The sequence below is a fragment of the Serinus canaria genome, chromosome 3, assembly GCF_022539315.1.
Source record: "Serinus canaria isolate serCan28SL12 chromosome 3, serCan2020, whole genome shotgun sequence".
In the NCBI taxonomy this organism is placed as follows: Eukaryota; Metazoa; Chordata; class Aves; order Passeriformes; family Fringillidae; genus Serinus; species Serinus canaria.
Genome location: NC_066316.1, coordinates 37,495,119 through 37,521,224, shown reverse-complemented (window position 1 = coordinate 37,521,224; position 26,106 = coordinate 37,495,119). Strand labels below are relative to the sequence as shown.

The 26,106-nt window shown below is 36.1% G+C and overlaps 1 protein-coding gene across 8 annotated transcripts in view; it reads right to left on the bottom strand.

Annotated features, from left to right (window-relative positions):
* Positions 1 to 2,923: 2,923 nt before the first annotated feature.
* CEP170 (centrosomal protein 170) overlaps positions 2,924 to 26,106 on the bottom strand; it is a 96,115-nt gene continuing 72,932 nt past the window's right edge. For 2 of the 8 annotated variants that reach the window (XM_030235481.2, XM_030235486.2), the window contains 7 exons: positions 20,415 to 20,649; positions 15,615 to 15,792; positions 14,020 to 14,187; positions 13,646 to 13,734; positions 9,027 to 9,120; positions 6,218 to 6,269; positions 2,924 to 5,285 (listed from right to left, as the gene is read on the bottom strand). In XM_030235481.2, the coding sequence (XP_030091341.1) occupies positions 4,999 to 5,285; positions 6,218 to 6,269; positions 9,027 to 9,120; positions 13,646 to 13,734; positions 14,020 to 14,187; positions 15,615 to 15,792; positions 20,415 to 20,649 (1,103 nt within the window). In that variant the 3' untranslated portion in view covers positions 2,924 to 4,998. The remainder of the gene's footprint in view (positions 5,286 to 6,217; positions 6,270 to 9,026; positions 9,121 to 13,645; positions 13,735 to 14,019; positions 14,188 to 15,614; positions 15,793 to 20,414; positions 20,650 to 26,106) is intronic. The other 6 variants (XM_030235483.2, XM_030235484.2, XM_030235485.2 and 3 more) reach the window with 6 other exon arrangements.

Genomic DNA, 26,106 nt, shown 5'->3' with positions numbered 1-26,106 from the left:
GAAGTCACCTGGTAACTTCTGTGAGTTTATATATAACCCTTGTTTTTTGTGCTTGGCTTCATAGAGGTCCACGTCTACATACAGAACTTAAAAATCTCATGTTGCCCATTTTTGTTCAAAACATTAATTAATTATTTAATTTTAATAATAAATAAATATAAAATATTAAAATATTAATGAATATATATTTATATATATTATATAAAATATATACATATAAAATAAATAAAAATTTTCTCTTAAGATCACAGTTCAGTCGAAAGATAATTAATACTGCTCCTAAGCTGTTATTTTTTAATTTAAAAATATTTATAAAATATATATAAATAGATAGATAGATAGATAGATAGATAGATAGATAGATAGATAGATAGATAGATTTCTGATACTTTTAGCTAATCCATAGTAGCAGAAAGCCTCTTCAACACATCTATTAATCTTTTGAAATAGATCTAAAAATGCTAGTCCTGAGGAATTGATAGACTAGAGCAGCAAACTTAACAAAGACATGTTAATTGGTGAGTGGAAATGTAGGGACTACCCTTGAAATGAACAAATCTCTATATCCACTCACTCCACCTCCTAAGGCCTTAGTGTTTGAATAATTTTGGCAAGTATTCCTTGAAAATGTTGCCCTATATTGCCATAAGGGGATTCAATAACTACAAACACCTGTTTTAATACAGACTCCCCAGGGATGGCATTTTCTAACACCCTCTAATTTTAAGAGCTCTCCCCAGACATGAGGTAAGAATTGTTTAAAAAAATAATAACTGCTCGTGAAACTGTCAGCAAGACAAGGTGAGCACTGAATTTAGTTTTCACTATTAACTGTGGTCTCACTGGAAGAGGTAAAGATCTTTGACAGGAGGCTTCCAGTTCTCTTATCCTGCTTGAAAGTATTTCCAGGGATGTATTATCCCACTTGTTTGCTAAATGCATTTTTCCTTCCCAAATATGTGACTAGTGAGAAAAGAATCTGAAAAGGAAATGCCTTGTTCCCCAGCCAGTGCTCTGTTGGCTGTCACTGGCAGGAACAGCACTGGCTAAGGCTAAGGCTTACCAAGTTGAAAACAAAAAATGTTTTTACAAGATTACTGAGCTAGTGCAGCTGGAAATGCTCTTTAGCACTAGGCAGCCGTCCTTTGACAATATTGCCAAGAGACATTGTCGGATGCATTTAATATTTGGCAATCATGGCTGAACTACCAGGATTGTAACCCTGTCAGCATTTACAGATCTAGCTCTATTTGAAGTCAAAGGTGATATTCTTACACTTGAAAAACGCTGATTATTTACCAAGACAAAGCTAAGCAACTTGTATGGTGAGTGGCCAAGTTTCTTCCCTGTAATTCTCTTCAGATACAAAAAACTTGGTGATATAAAACCTCCCTGGCAGGTAGTGAGTGGCCTCCTTTTACCATGTCATCCATGCTTCACACATTCCTGCAGGAACACCCTTGCTTTTCATGACTGCATGCCAAAGCAGTACTTGTAGATCTTTCCTATGCTTAAAAATCTTCCCAGATCAAATTACAAGGCCTTCCAACAGGCATTGACTGGAAGTCAGTAAGAGGCAGGGTTCTCTCCCGAGATTGCAGTACCAGGTGCTTTGGTGTATTGTATATGCTGCAGTGAAACACCACCTTGCTGTTACCAGGTCAGGCACACAAATGATGCCCTTAGGTTTATTTCTGTATGCTACAGCTAGATGTGAGTGTCATTACAAGAAGCTGTTGGGTGTAGAATTTGAGCAGTAGCCATTTGAGAATAGTAGATTTTGAGTGTAGCCAAGGGAGGAGCCACCAGTGCTGATCAGAAAAGGCTCGAATTCTGCTTTCCCTGTGTCTTGGTGTGTCAGCACCACTTGGTGGTGTCTGAAGGGAGCACATGGCTGAGGCCATCTGGCTGGATTTTCTAAATACTTCTGAATAACAGCCCTGTATAACCTTGGCTCCAAGTAGACTATAAAAATCTCTTTGGGAAGAATTACACTTCTGCTTAAACATTAGAGAGTCTGCACATGAGAATACAGCCTAGAAGTGCATTCCTCTTTCCTCTTCAAAGACAGAGGGATGCTGCCAACAAGAGAGGAAATGACAGCAGAAAATGAAGCTGGGGGATATGAGGAAGTCCTGTGCAAGTGGAAAGCCCTTGTAACTTTCACACCATTTTGACTGTACCAAACTGGCATCTCTGAAGAGCAGCAGAAATCTCCTCCAGCAGAAATCTCACTAGCCCTGCAGAATTGAGGGCTAGTAAGTGTGCCACTAGTGGTGTCTTAATGCCAGCAGGCTGGGATATAAAGGAAAAATACATACACAGAAGCAAGATCAGAGCGGCTGATGCTGAGTCACAGCAAAGCTCAGCAACACCGAAATGCTTAACCTGGGAAGAAATGCTTGGAGCTTTTACTAAATTCAGGGTTTTGTTTCTGCATGAAGAAAAAGGCAATTTAGTGTCTTGCAGGAAAAGCAGACATAGAGTCAAACCTGGGACACAGGAAAAAAAGGCACCAGCATGGAGCCAAATCAGCATATTCAGTAAAGTCTTCCAATATGTGAGGCAGAGGGAAAACAGTCTGATAACCATCTACTGTTGCAGCTGGCAGGTGCATTAAAACTCATTTTCATACTACAAAGGGAAACAAAAGCCACTGTTTGGTGTCTGGCATACTGGATTATTTTTGCCTCTAGCTTTGCACACAAAATCAATTGAAGTGTGGAAAAGAACCTGAGTACGAGAAAGCGAGCCAATACTGTCAGCACAGAATAAATGATGCAGTGGTGGCAATAACAGAACTTCTTCTGGAGAGAAGATCTTTATGAAAAAAATGTAATTTCCTATTTCAGTAAAGGCAAGTTAGTCTGCAGAAAGATTGCGTGAACTTCCCAGCTCTCAATTACATATTCACACATTTGTAAAGTTCCAGAAACACTTTATTTAAAAATGGAGTTGTAAATGCATATAACAAAATAACATACATAATAAATGTAACAAAAATAAATAAGGAGAACATGTCCATACAAAATAATAACATAGTAATGCAAAATGCTTATTACACAACATAAAGGTAAAAACGCCTGAAACAACACAAACAGAATCTCGTATGAAGAGCCTGCACCTTTAGTCCTTCCTAGCCATTTCTTACTTTCCACTTGAATATGCAGAAAAATTATGTTCCCAAGCATTAAACAAAAGAAGGAATTATGGTGATGGTTTGGTACACTCAATTTTCAACACTTAGCTCACATTTCCATCTATTTTTGCCCTTCTGCACCCTCAAAAAGTTTTCCTGTAACCTCTGTAAACTAGTGTCATTCAGGCTCCCACAGTTAGCTGGAGTAGAGCATATTGAGTCATACATGAAGACTGTTTGCTTTTAATTTTTTTTAAAGAAAATATGAAATCCATTAAACAACAGATTAGTGGTTTTGTTTTTACATCTCTACAAAAAAAGTTTTTGCATCTTTATTAACTGGTCCAACTTTTACTGATTTCTGAAAGCCTGTACAATTTAAAAGCGTACAGAAAGTAGGTTTTTAAAAACAAATCTCATATAGGATTATTGCTGAAATATTAAAGACCATTTCATAAAAGCTGCAAAACTGTATCTTTAACCTTAATATATAGAGACTGATGCAAACATAAGAAAATTCCAGTCTATTAGTTACATTTAACAGAAAAAACATTCCTCCAAATTACAGTGTTCTGGAAATACAAAGTAATTTACTTTAATTTTTTTCATTATTTCCAAATGTTAAGTTACTGGGACAACTGATAAGGAAAATAGCCTTATATAGGAAACTTTAAATAGACTTGCTTTTCAGTGGTATAAGCAAAATGTCCATGTTAGCAGTCGTCGTCCAGAATCCTTTTAAATATGTAAGACAGGGACAGCTTTACTAGCAAGACTACAGGAAAATATACAGAAGCAAATAAAATCATTTGCTTGGGAGTGCATCTATCGATCAAGCAAATCATGACAACTCTATTTCCAAGTTCCCTAAAGAAAATTTTACATCTCATGATCATTCCAAATAAACAGTGATTTCTTCTGTAAGCTTACATTGCATTTGGATTGGTGAGAGCCCATTTGTCTCAATATGCTTCAATATGTCCCACATTGCTATACGTTCAAATTTATTTCCTTGTTAGTTTCGACAAAGATTTGGAGAGAAATGAGACATGAAATACTTCTACTTTCATTAACATCAAAAAGACTTTTGAAGAGGATCAAAAAGTGCCAAATAGTCTTTTCAGAAAGTGGATTAAAACACTGTAATGATAATACAAGGACAGTATTATCAGTTTTCTATGTACACCAAAACACTGCTTGCTGTTCAACGATATCGATATGTTCACCTACCACTCCCAGCAAATCTTAGTGCAAACATAATATGTGAATTATTTGTAAACCCCAAGACAATTTACGCAGCAATAAGGTTACATAAACCACAGAACCGTTTGAGATTTTCCAGTACATGAGAATGAATGCTTTCTGAAATCTGTCTTACTTTTGCAGTAATGTGTCATTGTAGTCAAAGATAATGTTTCCTATATAAATCATCTAATTCAGAATCAAACATAACTGTTCAACAGTTCTGTAAAAGCTTTAGAGGAGGAAGTCTGTTCATCAGAGCAGCTTGGCAAAGAGACTGGGGTTTTCAGTAAATGTTAGACTGCTTGCATGGCTTTTAAAAAGAAATAAATCTATTAAGGGAATAATGCTGATATAATAATTGTTTTGCAAAGCACACAACCACAAAGGGCAAACCTGCCACAATCTGCTTTCCTACACTGGTATCTATGCATTTCTTTATGATTTGAAAAGGATTTGTGTGACAATCAAAGCATCACAATTAAAGAAAACTGTTTTAATAAAACAACTGCTGTTTGACCAAGCCTTTTTTTTTTAATTATAAAAACAAACATTATAAGTTTTCCTTGATTTCTAAACATTCCACATGAAAGGTTTTTGTATCAAACACTGAGACGTCACTCACGCAGGGTGGCATCTTCTTCTTCCCCATCTGGGTTAAACCTATTGAAATGTATGCTGAAATCTGCCTCGGATTCAGCATTTTCCAATTCAGCTGCCACAGGGCCGGTGGCAGGACGGGCAGCCCGGGCCTCGGGCTGGCAGTTTGGCTGCGCTGCCGGGCGGGGGCCTTGGCAGACAGGGCTGGACTTCGGCTTTGGCTGAGCTGGCAAGATGGGGCTGGCGAATCCCAAGCTGCTCAGAGCATCCAGGGTACCATCGGGGTCAATCATGGCATTAATTGCTAAGCAATCAAGAAGAGATGAGAAGGAAAGGGAAGAAGCCATAAAAAAATACGATTTTCTGTTACTATTAAAATATGGAAATCCTTATCTCACTCTTTTATTTTTATGATAAGAGATTTGAATTTTTATGTGTGCTGCCCATGACAAAGAAATGGTGCATCCAACACAGATGAAAACTGCTGTATTCAAAAGCAGTTATGTGTATTAAAACTTTAGATGAAATGAAACTGCACAAACTAAACATGAACTGATGTGTAGACAGGAAACAGAGATGATAAACCATCTATGATTAGGTTATAGGGATAGGAGGATGGTTTTAATTTAAATGGCTTTTCCCCCTGATGTCACCATTATATTATGCTTTGTTCTACCCCACCCCAAAAAATCGCCATAGTTGCTGATTGCATGATTGAATGAAATTTGTATAAAGGAGCAGTCATTTATCTACACAGTGAGGGCAAAATGAAGTACCTAGTACCAGTTCATTTTATTATACTATTAACATATACATCACATTTAGCAGAAATTCTCTTTTTTATATCCAAATATGTTCTAACATTTATTACTGATTTGTCTCTAAAGGTGGCTAATGACTCCTCTTGAAAAATTCTTTTTGAAAATATGATTTTCTCTCTGATTAAATCTGAATACTAAAAATATCAAATATAGGAAATTTACAGCTAACATAATGATGATAAGCGTGGACCACTAATCCCATAGAAAAAGATATGATCACTCTTCTGCTTAAAAAAAAAAGCCATGTTTGTTTATCAAATGTATCAGCAGTTATATTATAATAATGTACATAACTGATACTGTGAATATATTTTAATAAATCACATAACTTTGTTTCATGTTATATATATACACATATAGATGTCTATTAAAAAATTGAAGCAAGCAACCACAGAAAAGTGAAAAAGATTTGTACCTTGTAGCTGCTTCTCAACTCGTTTCAGTTCCTGTAAGATTGATGATATTTCCTAGAAAAGAAACAGCCATGTTTCATTATCATAGAACTGAAAGAGGTCAGAAGAGACCCCTAAGCTTTTAAGTCTAGCTATTAACCCAGAACTACCATCACCCAGTGCCAGATCTAGGTGCCTCCTAAATACTTCCAGGGATGGTGACTCCACCACTTCCCTGAGCAATCTGCTCCTGACCCGACCACTCAAACAGTGAAAAATGTTTTTCTATTATCCAATCTGAATCTTTCCTATCCGAGCTTGAGGCCGTGATGGAAAAATAAAGGAAATTTACAGTATGGAAAAACAGATTTAAACTACCTCTCAGGAGTGAACAATCCCTCTCCCAAATGTGTCCAACTGCATTATGCTATTTGGATTGTCCCTCCTGGCATCAAGAACATCTGTGCTGGTGGTGGCCCAGCTATGGGTGGCAGTGCTGGAGGCTGGAGAGCCAGGTCCCAGTCAGAAAACCAGAGCCCTCTGCACTGACTGCCTGCTACCATCCCCACGGCCTCATTCTGACCCTTGCTCCTCTGCCTGTGCCACCTCTGCTCAAGCACAGACTTACAGACACCTGATCTCTGTAGAGATCAGGCAAAGTAACAGCAGACCTTGGAAGGGAAATTACAGGATAAACTCAGTAAATGGAACTGAGTCATTTATGAGGGTGTAGAGATGTGAGTCAGACAGTGAGATGACTGCATCAAGGTTCTGTCCCCACGAGGCCTTGCACAGCACCCCAATGCTGGGGCCTCAGCCCTCTGCCTTACAGATTTTTCTCCACTGCGCTGCACTGCTTGCCAACACAGCCACAGGCACAGCAATGCACTCAGAAACACAGCGATCATTAAATGCACCACATCTAATGCTACAGGATCACAGAGCAACCTGAGCTGGAAGGGACCCACAAGGATCATGGAATCCAACTCCTGGCCCTGCACAGGACACCCCAAGAATCAAGCCAAGTGCCTGAGAGCATTTTCCAAGGGTTCTTGAACTCTGGCACTCTTGGTGCTATGACCACTTCCTGAGTAATCTTCCTGGTTATGGAATTAGCATACTTATAGTAGTATGAATATGTAAATCCTACCATTGAAGGATCCTACATGGGAGAATTGTTAACCGAGCTGCTAAGAGCTGTCAGTGGTATTCTAAAGCTGAGAATTTTCAAAGGCACTGATTTCAGAAACCATTAATCCATTTCAGAAAGCTGTTCTGTACTAAGTAGTGTGATTTTCATGGGTAGCAAAGAGATTGATTATCTTTACAAAGTCATTCTCTTCAAGCAGATTTCACATTTGAGCTGGACATAAATGTTCCAAGGACAAAACAAACATCACTTGCAACTGTCCTTTCTTAACTTTTAATGTTCTGTGGTAAAAAAGGCACTGCATTTGAACAACAAATTGCTCTGAGCACTAAGCAGAAACTTGGAAATCAGTGCATATACAAAAACCCCCAAACAACCCATGAACTTTCAAGCAGTGTGAGATGCTTTAATAGACTGAAAAAAATTCAGTAAAATGGTGAACTTAGGATAAATATATAACAAACCTTTTTTCTTTTTTAAAGAGTACCTTAACCCCCCCTATTTAGGGCATTCAGGACGTAAACCACTAAATTTGGATCATATTCTGGAGAGGGATAAGAAAAACTCCATATATTATAATATTTCTAAAATTAAAATTTCCATTAGAAACTTGCTTAATTAAATTTTTGAAAAACCCAACAAAAACTATCAGTAAATCTATTAAATTAAAATTCTGATTTACTAATGATTGCTTTTGATAAATACAGCATTCTGCAGAAATTGCAGGCCAAGTCTTTTATACTTCAAGCAAAAATCAGCCTGGAGGAGATGATGAGCCAACAGAGAAGTTCTAGCCTGTTCAATGCCAGAGGAAATGTATTCACATTTATGCAGTTTTTCCTTCCACAAAAAACCCTGCCTCTGTAAACACATATTTTTAATAGCAGACTTTGCGGATGGATAATGTAGCTGGGTTCTGCTGGGTTCTGTAGCTGTCTCATGCAAGGATGTTTTTCAAACCCTATGCTCTGTGTTTAGAAGCAGAGGAGAAGGGTACTGAGACACAACGTGTGGTCTGTCCCCTCACAGTCACACAGTCTGGTCTTGAAATGGCCTGAATTAGACCATAAACCACAGCTGATTGCTGTAATTAGGCTGTTACATGAAACAGCTGGAGTGCTAGTGGGCAACCTATGGTTGCCACTTCCAGACAAAATCAACAGAATTGTTTTTCACTGAAAAGTTCTTTTATTGCAATGTGTCTATGGATTATTTTTATCATATGCATTAAAACGCAACAATTTCTTTAAATATCAATAATCAGTATTACTACTGTTAAGTATTACAGATTAAATAATAATTAGTAGGTAAAGTAGTTTTTAGACTGTAAACCAAGTTCATTCAAAAGCAATCTAACATTCAAACTAATAGCTGTTACCTTTTGTTAAACAAACATACTGATGGTCTCTGTATAGTTTGAATCCTTTTTACTGCATTCTTTATCTGAAAATTTCCCCTGAACAATTACTTGTTTCTTAATGAGACAGTAAGAAAGTAATTACTTACTAAGACAGTAAGTCTTAGTAATTACTGAAGATTAGGTTTATTCTTGAAACATACTTAGTGTCTAAATAAGGGGTTTTAAGGATTTTTGCCCTTATGTCACTGAAAACACCAAATTGCTCTACTGATTATTTAGCCATGAGATGAGCAGCATAATCAGAAAAGGTAACTATTCATACCATGCTTGATGTTTTCACAATAGGAACTTCACTTTCAGCTCGTAACTTGCTTTCAATTTCTTCCCAATTTCTGTCCTTGTCCTTAAATAATATTCTAGAAGAAAGAAATCCAACAGTATGTTTAAAATAGGAAAAAACCCATAAAATAATCTGTAAGATTAAATAAAATTATAGGAGAAAACCATATAGGGAGTACTAAATGAAAATAAAATATAAAAAACTGAAACCTGAAAGAATCTAACCATACAGTTTAAATTTCCAGGGAAGCATACAGGTTTCATGATTTTCAGTAAAATCATTATTATTGACATTAAAATGGCAGTTCTGTAGCTAAATACTTGCTTATGGTATATATACAGACACAGCTAGTTCTTTCCCCCAGCACTGATATATTTTTGAAAAGCCAACTATTTTACTGTAGTGAGAAAATTCCCCATTAATTCTGCACTTTACAATAATAGCAAAATATAAGACAAAGGAATTCAACTTTTATTTTATATGAATTTTATATTTTATATGAATAAAAAATAAAACACTTTAAGAAATTAAAAAAATGCATTTTCTAGAAAAACTTTTCATTGAAAAGTCTCAATATGTACATTTTATATCTATATTTTCTAGATATATGAGAATGAATATCACTTGTATTACATGTTTAAAGTCACTTCCAATTGTAAAACCCCAAAGCCCACTGGGAGTTTCCCATCTTTTATGTTTTGCTTCCCGGCTTGATAAAAGTTTGTTTTTATTGTCATATAATAAACATAATTTAAACTTTCTCCATTGGTGCAATTGGAAAAGAAAAGGGAAAAAAAAAGCAATGTGCAGATATTTAAGGTCTGTGAAGTGACGCCATGATTACACAGAATCCACTTCTTCTCTAATTGGTATTTAAAAGTTAAAAGTTCAAAAATAGCTGCAGTAAAACTGCTTAACAAACCACACAACTTCAAACCATAGTCAGAGACCAGTATATTTAAGAGAAGCTATTACTTTAGCTAGGTCTCTGAGGAAATAATTTTTAAGTTGGAAGTTCATGATACAGTGAATGTCACAAAGACTAAGAATTTGAAAGAAAGCTGTGAGCCTTAGTACTGCATTTCTGTTCACCTTTCTTCAGTTCTGCATACCCTACGAGGAATTTCATTCTCCACTATTACCCTGTCAGGATTATCTAATTTCACAAAATATCTACCCTGCCTTATTTATCAGTATACAGATGTCAGTAACAGACAACTCATCCAGAAGCTGCTTTAACTGTTCTGTCTTTGAGGTCTTCACTCACTGCTGCTTTGGAATGTATTTATGTCAGAGGTTTCACTGTGAGGAAGTGCTGCTTTGATGACAAAATGTCATGGGATGGAGGCAAGGGACAACTTCTGCCAGACTTGGGTTTATTCATGTACAAAACATACAAGGAAAAAACATTATTACACACTTTTTCTTGGGGAAGGAATAAATAAATAAACTAAAAGTAATCAGAAGTGAGTGAAGAAAGCATGAAACATGTAAAGGCCTTAACCAGGGCCATCATTTCAAAAAATTCATCATCAGAGATCTGGCAAATTTTTAATATGTTTTGGCAGGGAGTGAAAAAGCTTGCAAAGCCATACAGCCTGGATACCAGAAATTTCAAATACAATGGAAAATTTAGGATGTGCTTTTCATTGAGGAGTTCAAATACACCAAAAAAAAAAAATAAAGCAGAGATAATGAAGTCCTTTACATGATCATAACTTTTAAAAAAGCCACTTCTGGAAATATTTGATTCGGTATACAGCAATCTTAGGCAGCTATACTTTCTCTAATATAATAGCATTTATAGCACCCTGGAAATCAGCAGGAACATAGAAAATAAGGCTTTATCTAGCAGTAAACAGCACTAGCAAAAAAACCCAGCTATTGTGATATTGTGTGATTTTTTATTTACCTTCTCGACATGTTCTGTTAAAATAATTCTATCCTGATGTATGTGATTAATGCCTTTGCTTCTCTATGTGGTGTTTTTAGAGCTAACGTTCTTCTCTTCTAAAACTTGAAAGGTTCACAATTCATTGGTCACTTTATTTAAAAAATGGAACAAAATTAAAAAAGTAATTAGAAACTGTGAAACTGTCATTATTTAAACTATAAAGCGGACAGCCAATTTGTTTTTACTATAAACTTAGGAAGCCTATTTCCTTTTTTACTTAATCTTTTTGAACACTTAATTTAGCTATTTTTTACTTCCTGGGGGATCATCATCTCTGTCTTCTTTGCTCTTCCCCTTTCTAACCATATTTTTCAAGTTAAAATAATATATTTATAAATGCCTATTGCTGCCTTCTCTTGCTTTTCCCTGCTTTCTGAGGCAAACCTTGCACAATTGTGCTCAGTCCCAATTTTTCTTTTGGTGCACTTTGCAGGATGCCCAGCAAACAGCAGAGGCCAACAGGCAGTACCTTCCCTGCTGTCACTGCTTTGCTGAGATTTTGCCTGGCTGAAGAGGAACTTGCCTGCTGCAAGATAAGCCAATGACACTGCACTCCCAATGCAGAGCACTGATAAAACTGCAGATCTTCTCACTACAAAACCTACTGAGCTCTTTCCCTCACAATCTCTGAAAACTCCTGCAAACTCATTGTAACACATAAAAGCACAAGCACAGGCTTCTCTTAGATAGAGAATGGATGGAGAGTAGCCCTGGAGAGAAGGACTTGAGGGTGCTGGTGGATGAGGCAGGACATGATCCAGCCATGGGCACTCACAGCCCAGAAACCCAATTCTATCCTGAGCTGCATCTAACAGAGAGTGGCCAGCAGGGATCCTGCCCCTCTGCTCTGCTGAGACCCCATCTGGAGTGCTGCATCCAGCTCTGGAGTTCACAACACAAGGACATGGACCTGTTGGAGTGAGTCCAGAGAAGGGCCACAAAGATGATCAGAGGGCTGGAGCACCCCCCTTATGAAGACATTGTAATTATTCTGATCAGAAATTTTAACTGGCTTAAGTTCAGAAAGAGGAATAGCAGCACACCAGTTGTTTGAACTCGTGTATTTCAAAACAAAGCTGAGGCAAAAATCTGTACTAGTTACTCCCCAAAAACAATATTAAAAGTAGTGCTGTTTTTCTGATTCAAAATATTAATGAAATTATGAAGAACATTGTATCATTCTAACCCATTCTGAGGAAAATAAAGTTTTGAACACAGCCCTGGGGAAAAGGCTAAATAATTCCTTATTAATGGAAGTTTACTGCATTTTTTTGGAAAAAAAGCAATTTCCCTTTCTTTAAGTATGTATAAAATCTTTGTAGATATGCTTGTATTTATATTATAGATGAATACATTATTATTACATTCATTAGCAGCTGACTTGCTTTTTAAGATCAGAAAATTAATCAGAAATGAGTAAGACCTGAATTTAACATTATCTGTTAATCACCAGTAAAAATAACACACAAGATTCCTTAGAATAGGATAATTAAAATGAGTTATAGGCTTTTAAATAATTGATTCTTCACTTGGTGATACTCTTCCTACTAAAAATAGCAGTACTAGAAAGGACAGCTAACCTACAGTTTTAACCAATTTATATAGATTATTATTTTTCTTCTTGATTTCTATGGCCAAATCTTTTGTGGTAATCCCATAAGAATACAATCTTCAGATATATTAGTATTTTGCTGGTTTGAATAGTTACATCACCCTATTCAGACAGAAATTTTTTTTGTTTAATCGGTCACTCATCTAATATTCCAATATCTGACACTTCCTAAACAAACCAATCAATAGAGACCTAATATTTTCTCACATTCAGAAAATTATGCATTAAGCCAAAGACTTCTTATTTTTAAGTTATTAACTGCACAAAGACATGAAGAACATAAGAAATTTACAATCCTGAACTTTGTATTATGAATTTTCTTTTATTCTTGTCAACCAAAGTGGTCACCAACTGGTTTTAGACTCACATATTCAAGCTAAATGGAAATGTCAGTAGAGCAACATGTTACCATTTTTGACATGTCTAAACTTCCTCTTAACTACTATGACATCTTATTAAGGAATCTAACTATTTAAGCAGAAATTTTCAATTAAAAATGAGAGGTGGCTACATCTGATTTTTCAGAAATCAATAGGGATCACACTGTCTCCAGAGCAAGCTGTTTTTCAGAAGGATCTACTGAAACAGCTCTCCTCTGTCCAATTTGTTTTTTCTTCCTAGAATGCAAAATCCCTACAACAACTTGGCAAACCTACAGGGCACAATTTTAGAGTTCTGCAACATTTTAAACATATCTTTTAAAGAAGGGAGTTTTACAAGACTTGTACAGAGGTTGTGTAGATTTGGCACAGTATTGCATATGTTGGAAGAGCTCCTCTGCTGAATGTTGTTCTGTCCATGTAAACTTTCCTGATATTTCTCTTCACATAAAGTGAAATAAACAGAAGGAATAATGGAAAAAGTATTCATTGCAAATCCTTCTGAATGCTAAAAATGCCAGAGGTAACAGTGATTTTTTTTAAAAGATAAGTTTCTACTATGTACATTTTTCTGTCATTATTAAATATATCTTTTTTTGCTGCTGGTAATGGGAACAGACATTTTCAACAAAACCAGCAATTTTTAACAACCCACCTGATTTTGCCAGCTGTTTTGTCTATGGATTGTCTTATCTTGCGAGAAAACTGGAAGACTGAGGACAACAGCAAACTGTCCCCCATAACCTGCAATAAGTTTTTAATAAAAAAGGGTATTATTAGCTTAAGAGTAACAACTCCACATATTTTGGTATCTTTAACTAAAAAGAAATCTTGCTTATGTTTTAGATAGTATCACATACAATGATATTTGAACATTTGGCCGATAAAACAATGCATAATTTTTTCAAATATTAATGCCACCTGCTAGAGGTAGGAGAGACAGGATAATGTCTAGAATATTAAGTGGGGAGATAATTGCAAAAGCTTAAAATTGACACATTCTTAGAGAGAATCCTGTTGCGTGCTCACTTCATCTCTGCTCCAAGTCCTTCTGCGGGTAATTGTTGGGGGATCGAGGGCCTCTGTCAGCTGAGGTCTGGCATCACTAGGCCGACCATTCCCTTCCGGGGGTTTCGCATGCACTATTGGAGGGATTTTTCTAAAATTGAGACTTTCATCAAATACTCGGTCCACCAACTGCAGGATAAAAGAAAAATGAAGTTCATGAAATCTACTGGATACATCCAAAAATCAGATTACTGGGGTTTTTTCTCCTGAAACAATTTCTAAGATGTCTATCAAATAATAATCATTCTGTTGTCTTTTATAGTACAAAATGATGCATCTCTTATGTAAAAATATCTTGTACAAATGAACAAGATTTGGGGTTTCTTTAAATGCCAGACATACATGGCAAATTTAGACTACCCCACTGAAATGTTGCTTATGGCAGGTAACATAATAGCTACCTATAAACTGGTACTGAACAATTAATTCCTTTGATTAATGGAACATATCTGTGCAATTGAGAAGAGTACTCCAAGATTTACCTTTTTTTTCCAAATAAGACATAGTGTTACAGAAAAATCTACACTACCTAAAGGAGATACTGCCACCTGCAGTATGTACACAATGTATCATATTTTTTAAAGAAGAAAATAATTATTTAATGATAAAAAAATTGGAGTGATCTAATTGGATCTGAGAAAAAGAGCATGTTACTTCTTTAAAGCTGAGCCACAGTCTATGAGAATTAAACCCAAAATCTATGTGAGTGCATTTATAATTTTTCTGAATTACCAAGCTCACAGATTTCTTATTGCTGTTTATATCTTTTTTTCCACAGAAAAAGACAGTATTAAACTAACCACAGTAAACTAGTGTATTAACCAAAATTTATGCACACAAAAATGAATAAAACACATTTTGAAAGGAATACTATGAAGAAGAAAATGCATTAAACATTTACAACACATTATTATGGTGAATTGTAACATGGTAGAAAGTGATGATATAAATTCAGATTAACATGTTTACCAGCATTAGACCTGTGATGGTTACTAGAACACGTTAGTCAATATATTCATAGAACAGCACACCAGAGGTAGGCAAAGAAAATAAGAATTATTAGAAGCATAAAGCAAACTTATTTAAAGGCTGTTTTTTACAATGTTATCAAGAAAGAAAATCTAAAGTTAACTGATGGTACCTAAGTATTTCAGTGTTCAGAAGATGAAAGTTTTTGTCACCTGTGAAAAGAGGGACTTTTTTGTTTTTAATAGCTAAGCAAAGAATTAAATGTATACATTTATATATAGTTGTGCATACACACTAGCATCTTTAAATGCACTTAGATACCATCCAACAGTATCTAAGGCTACAGACAAGCAAAAAACAAAAACCTATCTTGTCCTATGTTTCGTGGAAAAAAAGAGACAGACAGATAGTATGCATCCTTTTCACAAGCTGTGTTCACAAAATAACTCCTGGGGTGTTTGTTGAAATGTAAAGGAACTTCAAATGAAAAAAAAACAATGTCGGGATCATGCATACAGGTTGAGTGGAGGTAACTAAAAAGGCTATGCAAAATGCTAAAAGCAAAAGAAATAAAGAAAAGGAAGAACCTTATGCATTTCTCCATGAAGATCTCCTACCTCTTCTCTAGTGTCTATGGCAGAGCCAGGGGTGGTGGCAGCAGTGCTTACTGTGGTACTGGGGGCAGTGCCTGATGAAGTCACTGAATCTATCTCTCCTGCTACATCGTTGATTTCCCGTGCGATGAGAGCCAGATCTTGACTGATCCTAGTAATAAAGAGAGTGTTACATTCACCCCTACAAATACTTTTGGGCCAGTAGAGCCCAGTCTGCAGCCTTTGAGGTTGTAAGTTGAAGCTCCTGATAACTGTGCTATGAAAAATTGCATGCCTTTTTAAACAGAAAGATTATTTGGAGAGCCATAAAAGCAAATTTTGACTGAAGCTTTTAACAGCATGCCTTTCTAGAGGAAGAAGGTGAAAGGTGATCTCAAAAGACAGACTTTCCTTGTTTTCTTCCTAGGATTCAGATAGATATGTGCAATGTGCAGTATATCCAACACAGAGGATGCATAGGAAATATGCTGAAAATATTGCACAGATGAGCTGTGTAACATGGCAGCAAATCTGAAATGCTCAGAAAATATTTAATTTGTACCTTAGTTTCCCTACTTGAAAAAAATGTTTTCAGGACTTTTGAATTTCTAGCAGCTCCTCACCTCACTCACATCAAGCTGCTTATGGGTCTGAAATTCCAGACCAATACCCTAAATCCCCAAATGTAATCAAGACAAATTTTTCAGTGGCAAAAATACAACATACCTTCAAAACCCTGGATATGACAGCATTACAAAAACAGAGCTGAATTCTCAGCCAAAGAGTCCTTTTATTTGCTTCTGATTCACTGCATCAAAAAACCAGCTTTGCTCTGGCTTGCTCTGCTTGTGCTACTCCTCCCCAGGACATCCCAAAAGGAGGAGGGAACACGACAAAAATCCCCACAAAGCAAAAGCTAAAAGCCATTACTGACTATGGCACCCTGAATCTCCAGCTTGGATCATAGATTTGAGAAGAGCAGACTGCCAAGTGGTCTCCTTTCACACTTCTGCCTGACAGCACTGAAGGCACAGAAGGCGACAGTGCCACTTCTGCGCCACTGAGGACTCGGTGGCACCCAGTGCCCGCCGCTCAAGCGGAAGGAAGTGCACGGCCATGTGACAGTGACACACCCTGGGCTCCACAGAGATTGACTGTTCACAGTTGTTCCGAATTTTCACTTTGTCTTAAGTCAAAAACAATGGACGCCACTGGCCTAGAGATAGCTTAAGACTAAGTGAACAGAATTTCAACTAGAAAGGCAAACATAACTAGAGAAATTTCCAGCCAAATTTCAACACTGGATTTTGTGGCTAATCATCAGCAATCCACAATGAAGGGCAACCTTGTGCAGCTTATATACACATATAATTGGAAGAAGCCTGCAGACAAATATATGGCAATTTACACATGCCATTCAAAGTCCAGCATTCTCAGTAGTAGACACCCTAAAACAGCTACTTCCTCTGTGTCAAACTTTTTTCCTTACATAGAGAAGTTGCTACTATTCACATTTGATTTTCTGGGACAAGTTCTGGTATTTAATGAGTAGTTGAGAAGAAAATAAAACCAGGAGACTTCAATTATCAGCAAATTTTTCAGAAGAGAAATGTCATTAAACACCATAATCAAAAGTAGCATCAATTAATGAAGACTTCACTCTTCAAAGAAATCAGCAATGCTTCAACATGACACAACCACTTCATCTGAGTTCTTACCAAGAAATCAAAACTGCATTAAGTGTCAGATCTCTATATAAAAATTAATTCAAATGAATCCCAGAAGTATCAGGACAAACAACTCTAACATTGATGGCAAGCAACAGTTAATTACCACAGTCAAATATCAGTCATGTGAACAAAATCCGGAATTATGTTCTATGTGAAAGTAAGCTATAGTCCACTACTCAATTACATTCCTGTATAGAAACAATATAGAGCAGCAAACGAGAAGCACTGTGAAAAAGAAGGTTAGAAACCAGCTGTGAGCTGAGTCTGACATGACGTTTTCAAGTAATTCTACATTAACTTTCAGAAGCAGAAATTTTTGCTTAAGGGGTATGTTTTGTGTAAGCAGGGACAAGAGACTTAGGCTCTAGAAGCTCACTGTTTACTCTACTACAACTGTAGGCTGCCTTGCAGATCTCTACTGCTTCCTGCATCAGACCTAGCAAGCATACAAGGCAAATCAATTTACAGAGGCAGAACTAATACACCTCAAATTCCCTAAATCCCACTCCAGGATTCCACTCAACCCACTCCAGGAAATACTCCTTTAGATTCACTTGGTGAGCAGACTCAGGCATCTACACAGCTACATAGGGAACAGACTCAGTTTCCAACACATAGGATAAGGTGAGAACACCTACATAGCTACATAGCTTGGGATGGAGAGAGCATGACCACCTTTCCAAGCCTGGAACTCTACTTCTTATTTACCTGTAGTGAAAGAACGCCCAGTGTTAGAAAACAAAATACAAGGAAACAGGAACACTTCTAAGATACCTGTAGTAGTGCTGAACTACTGGATTACTAAAAACATTTTTATGCTTAGTCTGCTATGTTACACTTCCTATACTGAGTCAGTGGATTTTGTAAAAATACTTTAATATCCTTAAATAAAATATTTGCCAAACTCCCGTTACTCCGAGGGTGTAAATTCCCTCCGTGTCAAAGTGGCTTTAAATCAAGTTTAGTTAATCCAGGAAGTTTCTCTAAACAAATTTTCAAATTTTCAGTTTTATTAACATCTGTAAATTGTGAAGTCTGTGAAAAGTGCAAACTGGGTCAGTCATGGAGTCATTAAAACACAGTACAATGGTGACACAGATGCAGTGAAATGTTTGTTATACAGTTTCTACACTCTGCTACACATGTATTTTATGAAAGGCTTATCCTTACAATCTAATCAGTTATTCCACAACAACAAAAATAAATGAACTAATTTTAATGAGAGCATATAGACATCTTAATTTTTTTAAAACTCTAAATAGAGTTGAAGGAACCCTGAACAGAAGGGCTGGACTGATGGCTGGGATGGAAAAAAACCCCAGGGTAGGCAAGAACAGAGCCTATGGTTAGCAAGGAAATAGGAGCAGAGACAAAAAGTATCTTATAGAGGACAGAAGCTAAAATTAAAGCTGGGGAGCAAAAATGTGAATCACTACAAAGATATGGAGACACAGAAAGGATGAACTAGTGACCTACAGCAAATGCACTCAGCAGAGGCTAAAATTGGTATTGGTATTGGAAGCAGTGACAACAGATGACAGTAACCTGGAATTTCTCAGATGCTAAATGCTACTTTTCTTTACCTTAAATAAGTTCATTTAATGCAGGTTGTGTAAAAAGCTCTACATAAACCTAAAAATTTGGCAGTACTGATTTGAAGAACCTCTCAGCACTTCAACTGAAAATAAAGCTGAAGAGGTAGGAGAATTACACAGCCTTTAAAACAAATGTTGAAGCCAATACATCAATGTAGGAAAGGGTAAGAATCCCAAGGGAAGAGAAGAACCTGCAAGCCTAACCATCAAATGAGTTTAGACTGAATCATCAATTATGTTCAGGGTCAATCTCTCTTAGATGGACAAAACAGATCAAAAAGTTTCACTGAAGTTCAGGAGTACTATTTATCAGGAGGAACTAATATGCTATGGCTATCAATTATTTTTCCCATATACACACAGTCCTTCCTATAACCATTTCTAACTTTAGTCTTCTGAAAAGAAAGAGATATTCTAGGAAGATTATTTTGAAAATGTTTATTTCATTATTTGTCTAGATACTATGAGACTCCCTTAGGTATATTCTATATGTCTCTCAGGTTTCTACATCTTCCCTTTGCACAGATCACAACAGAAAAACAAATGCTGAAAAACATTACTCAAATCAGGAAACAAAAAGTAATTAATCACACTAAGCAAAACACTTCCACAGTATTAAGAAAATACTCTACACTATTAAAACTAATCTTAAAAGGAAAACGTATTTCTTGTTTAGCCTTCCAAATTAAGTTCTGTAAAAATCTTTGGAACCTGAACACTGACATCTAAGTATCAAATAACATTTACATATTTGTGCAAGCTCTCTGAAGTTTTCACTGCCTGGGTGTTGCATGATATGGCAATATTTGGTTACCAGAATGTAACAACTAGAATGTGCAACTAACTTTTCCTTGGTTCACTTGAAGCAGAGTAGTGCCAGCAATGACAGAGGTATTGAGTATTGATATACTAAACTCATGGACTTGCAAAAACAAAAAAAACCAAACCAAAACAAACAAAAAAAACCACCCCTTTTGGTGAATATGCATGACTTAAATCAGAAAGTACCTAACATGAAATAATGTCCTGATAAATCAAAAATGAAAATGAGAACATGGCCTCTCACATTACAAAGCTTACTTTTTTCTCTCTCTGTCACCTGTGATTGATCTGAAATTTTACCTCAATATGTAAAGGTAGTACAAAATCACACACACTTCAACCTTGGAAAATACACCAAGTACCTCTACAAGTTCCAATAATGCAACTGAAAGTTCATCTCCTGGGATTTGGCTATCATAAACCAGAAGTTACTATCATTTTCCACTATAAAGAGACGTGCTGGTGATATGAGTTTTCTGTCTGCCAGTCTCTCATAAGAAGAATTTTAAGTAACCCATTCACTTAGTGAAGGAAAGCAGTGAGGAGTGATAGAGAAAATCCATCAGCTCTCTTTGCCCTCTCTGTGCAACTGTACAAATGGCTGGGTCCAAACTCTGATATTTTGGGAGCACTCCTTTGAAACCAACCTTGCTATCTCTTCCCGGTGGGCAGTCCAGTCACGAATGTAGTCCTCCTGCTCCTTTATCCTGTGCTTGAATGTGTTGCTGCTTTGAGCTGCTGTCCCAGCGCTCTGCAGTCGCGCGGTTTTCAGGGCTGGAGAGGTACGCAGACGGGCATGTTTAGGGGAATTACGGTTTGATCCGAACTCATCTTCTGAGGTGGAAGCATAATCTGTAGGAAAGCGCCTCCATCTTGCACTTACTAAATTAGTTTAATTATTAAAAAAGAATTATTATGGCATCTTTAATAAGAGGAAACAGCATTATTTCAGTAACATCACAATAAATACACAGCTATTTATTATCCATCCCCAGGTACCTCACAAAAGGTTTATTTACTACATCTTTAAAAGAAAGCTACAGAATTTGTGTTAAATAAAAAATATTGATTAATAAAAACATAAAGCTAATGCTCTTTGTATAGTGATGAATAAAGTCAGATGTAAAAGCCAGTGATTTTATATGAGCTCAAACAAACTGTATTACAAAACAAGGGCCCAATTCATTAACATTTAAGTATATAGTCAGATTGCACTTTTTCTGCAGATTTTTTCCCCAAATTTCATTTAAGGTTTATAAACAAAAATGAAAATGAAGAGATATGAAGGAGGGATGGAGCTGGCACCAAGCCTGGAATGCACGATTACATAAGGAAAGCATAAAATTCCTAGATGATGCGTAGGTCTTTTCCAACCTTAATGGTTCTGTGCTTATGTGTTTAGTACAGAAAAAGAGCATGTAAAATTAATATTCTGTTATGCAAATCTGCAGCACATCCATAAGAAAAGCAGCCTCAGAGAAGGAAGTATATATTCTGACATGCAGCACATAAAGCATTATACAACCACGTTGCTGAGGACAGCCTGAAGTACAGGAGAACTGGAACTAAGTAGGAGGCTCTTGTCCCCTTATGAATGACTGAAGTCTAGAAAAAGGATTTCAGATGTGCTGTCCTCAGACATTTCCAGCAGGAAGAGATAACACCAAGTGTAAAGAAATCCCCATCACCACAACCTGCTAAATTGCTGCAGGGAATTTAATACCCCAAATTCATTGACATTCATGAGGCTCTGTAAGTACTGCAGAAAATGAAATAAGTGTGTGACCACCTATTGGTGACTGAAAAATATAAGAACCAAATGATGTAAATTGTTTTTAGTATTAAAAAATGCAAGAATTAATAACGATTTCTCCTGATACATTAAAAAATGAACATTACAAATGACGTATACATCTATATGAATTTAAGTAAGAAATAATGGAAGTAATTTTTGTGTAATGCAAAGATTATGGTATATGGACTATGACATTGGTGTATAAGCTTACATCCCTTCCCTCATACAGATAATGAAGTTTCAACTGCTGAAAACAAATGTGCTTACGCAATTTTTTCAGGTTTAAATGTGGGTTTCAAATTATGTCTAGTTCTAGTTTTTTTCAATTTTCTAGCTTTATTGTAGAAAGTAACAATGTCTCCCCAATCACTTTCTGAGCTCTTTTTGGAGGCTTCAAAGTTGTTTGATCTTAGGGAAGTAAAACATGAGCAGAAAAAGTACATTTTCCCACCAACAGCATGCAAGCAATGTGTGACCAAAGTTCAAAGAGAATTATGAGTTGGGCCCACATTTTTTCATCCCTTTTTGTTTAAATTCTTTGTCCCAGTTCAAATTATAGTCTTCAAACTAATTATAAAATTTATCTTAAAATCTCTTAAGTGAGATAGTTCAGCAACTCAGCACTGTACAATGAGCATATGTAATATTATATTTAAAAACTAAAAATTGAATGAGAAGTGAAATATCAGAAACAGATTTGATTTCTAGTACTCTACCACTGTAAGTTTCAACATCAGGGTCTGGGTCTGGGAGAAGCTTGGATTTCTCTGTGTACAAAATAGTGTTTTATCACGTTAATTCGATTTAAAACATTCAGATTAGAAGCATTTGCTTAAAGAAAATATATTTATGAAATTAGTCTTAGGTCCTCTTTTCCACCCACACTTTTTTAGGAAAAGATTATACTTTCAATCAAAAATACGGAATTTTGTAAAGGTTTAAACATTTCAGAGATACTAACTGAAATGAAATAAATAACAATCATTTGTAGCATTATATAGTATCATAAAACCCCTATTTTTAAGACCATTAAATTTTAAGGCCTTGAAATGTTGGGGTATTACATGTGATCAATATGTTTCTCTTCAATAGGAGGACAAAGTTACTGTAGGCCTAATGGTAAAAATCTCAAAGTTGTGAAATTCATGACCAACATATCCAAGCATGTTTCCCAGTGAGGTAGCCTATATATGCTTTTAATACTACCTTTAAATACAGGCCCAAAATGTCACTGTAGTTTATGTACATTTCTGAAACCTTTTGTGCAGTTGCTTATCTCAGACACCAAAGACTGTGAATATCAGTACCACTAACTAGAAAATCCTCCAAAACCCTGGCTAAAATAATCAGCATTCAAACCTAATTTAGTGACTACTCTGTGAGAAGTATAATGTCCTGACAACCATTAAGCTGGCAAGTTTGGTGATTTGGACAACATACTCTCACTTCAAAGATCTGAGAATAAATTTTGAATATATTCCTTTGACTACTTAGAATATATTCTACTCTCATTGAGGCATTGACTTCTCAAGGTGCATCCATTTCCAAGCTCCTACTACTAAAATCTACTTAGTAAGGGCTGTTTTTTCTCAATTATCAATTTCTTTTCCCCCACAGTTCCCTCAACAGCTTTGATCAACCTATCTGCCAGCTATTTGCAATGACAGCTAGGTCAGCAATGCAGCAGAGCTGCCAAGCACAGCTGGCTGCTCAAGGTGTCTCTGTTCTGACTCAATGCCTCATTTTACAGTTGCAGCGTAGCAACTTTGCACAAGGTCTGACCCTGCTGTTTGTATTCCCTATACACAGCTCCTTCTGTAACATCATCTTCAATTTCCCTCTGTTGTTGTGAAAATGGGTCTTTGGTCTCCTCTGTTTTTATTGATCACACTCTACTGTTTGATGATGCAGTGCCTTCATCAGACCTTTCACTGCTTGTGCTATGAAGTTACTAATTCTGCTTCATGTGTCTTCACAGTGTTCTCAGTTCTCAAGCCTCCTACCACAGAACACTCTGGTAATGGCTTCAATGCTAACAGTTCTCACCCTAGATGTTGCATTTATCTGCTTGCCCTTTCATATAAAAGTAAGCAATACTTCACTGCATCAAGGATTAGAAATGATTCTTGAAATTACAGACTTGCTGCTAGCTCTGACAATTTTAACCCTACCATGTTGCAATTCATCCACATGAAGTACAAGGCAATAAAAAAAATCCAGAAACTACATCTTAATCTTGCTTTCTTTTTACAGGTGTATGTGTCTGAACATTGATTTGGAAAGTGCAGAAAAAGCTTGCTCTTTGTGGGCTGGATTTAAGAGGCTGCCAGTGTTTACTGATCTACAATGTGCTAGTGTTAGCTGGCCTCTGATGAGATAACCCATGGAACATCTTCAGCATTTTGAGAGAAGCTAGTCCTATGGTACAGGAAACAAAACCCCAAACCCAGTACTGGTAATAATCATTCAGTTTCCAGTCTTTCTATGTCCACAGAGAGAAAAAAAATCCATTCCTGTTACACCTTGATTAAATGTGCCTGAAGTAAAACATATTCAAACAGTTGAGGTGCTTTAGCCAAGCACTTCATTAGTTCTTTCCAAAAGTGCTAAAATTAATTGTTGACTTTTCTAGAAACAAAATTAAATTGAGGAATTAAAAGTGGCCTACATGTAGTTGGAGATGCATTTATACATAAAATCCTATTTACAGTAGAAGGTTACACCACTTTCAAAGAAATTCAGATTTTCCTAAAAGAATAACCTAAATAAATCAGTAAAAAAATTATACGATAATGTTACTGATACAGAAAAAATTCAGAACTCTAAACCAAAACAATAGTAATAATATTTTTTACTTATATATTAACAAGACTTAATCAGTCAATTTAGCAATGATTTTGTTTTGAAAGTATATTACTGCTTCATTAATTATTTTCAGCTTCTGGCCCTTGCATTGATAGGCTTCTCCACTGATATATATTAACTAATACAGTTTTATAAGACAGAAGCTACTACTACTGTAGTTTTTTCTAACAATGATCTTTAAAAATTACCTAGATTATTATGTTGGGGTACCCATGAAAAGATGGCATCTTTTCTCTCTTGAAAACAGTGTTTTATACCAGCTACAGTAAACTTTTAACTGTGTGACAGGGGGAAATGAACATTTAGCAAAGACAACAAAGTGACAGACTAATAGAGTGAGAAGAGAAGGATACACTCACTTCCCTAAACAGAAGCAGCAAAACACTTCAATGCAGCAACCTGGGAGAAGTTTAGGAAGACTGCAATACTTCACATGGACACAAAACTCAAAGTTCATACAGAGTTTTGTGAAAAACAAAAGCAGTGAAGTGACAAAAAACAGATGGGCTTTACCTTCCTAAAAAACAGCATTATCATAATGTAAACTAGCATTCAGTATTAAAATAAATATACAGAAGTCTTCACTTACACTTCCCTACCCCAGCAATTGATGATGCAGCCATCTTTCAGGCTGCATCATCAATTCAAAATTTTGATAAAATTGAATGCTGCTTTTCCAATTATATCTTACAAGGAAAGACTGAATTTTTATTTGAAGTGTCACCTGTTTTGGGTACCTTTGTAGATGCCTGTCATAGAATCAGAGTCAACTCTATAACTGAGCAATGCATCTCAGCAGAAATTTCTATTAAGCCAATAAATGACACAGCAAAACTACCTGGGGAATATACAATGGTAAGAATCCTGACATGGTCCACTTATGATATACAAACAACAGAAGGACAGCAGGAGTGTGGGAAATTAAGTATCAGAGTGGCTTATATCAAGTATGAATGGAATATAGCAAAATTTCAGTGCACTACAACACTGGAAGCTACTTTATTAATTTTATTCTGAGACTGGATTGACTGCAAATATGGTAAAGCTAGTAGCATGACAATTCTAAAAGCAAGCAGACATATATTTTAGATACTCATTTCACAAGAAAGTAAACTTTTTTATGATTACCACATTTTATTTTGATAGCTTTAATATTGCTGTTGACAAAACCTACCAGCTTTCACACTGCTTACACTAAGAATGCTATGCTAACTGCTAACAAAATAGTAGGTTAAAATTCATAGACTGATGGATCTTTCCTTCCAAAAGACAAGGTAGAGTAACCACCACACCAAAACCAGATCAACATGATCCGGAAATCCTGATGAAATCATAAATTGATTTGGAACACAAAATGGGAAATAATCGAAGGTAAGGCAAACCCTTTAAAAGAAATTTCTTTATGATATTTAGTTAGGTAGGACATAGTTTTTCAATTTGTTACTTCAACGTTATTATTCTTATCAAAAAATCTCTGATTGCCTATTTACAAGCCTACCTTATAAATTGTATTTCCCATGTACTAAATAGCATTGCTGACCTTCTGAACTTCTACTACCATGATTTGAGCAAAGACATCTTGTGTCTGTTTTTGCACTAAAACAAATTATTGTTGATTCATTTGACTGTCCCAAGTCAGTTCTGTCTTAGTGGTTTCAAGATGAAAACACATCCAAAGA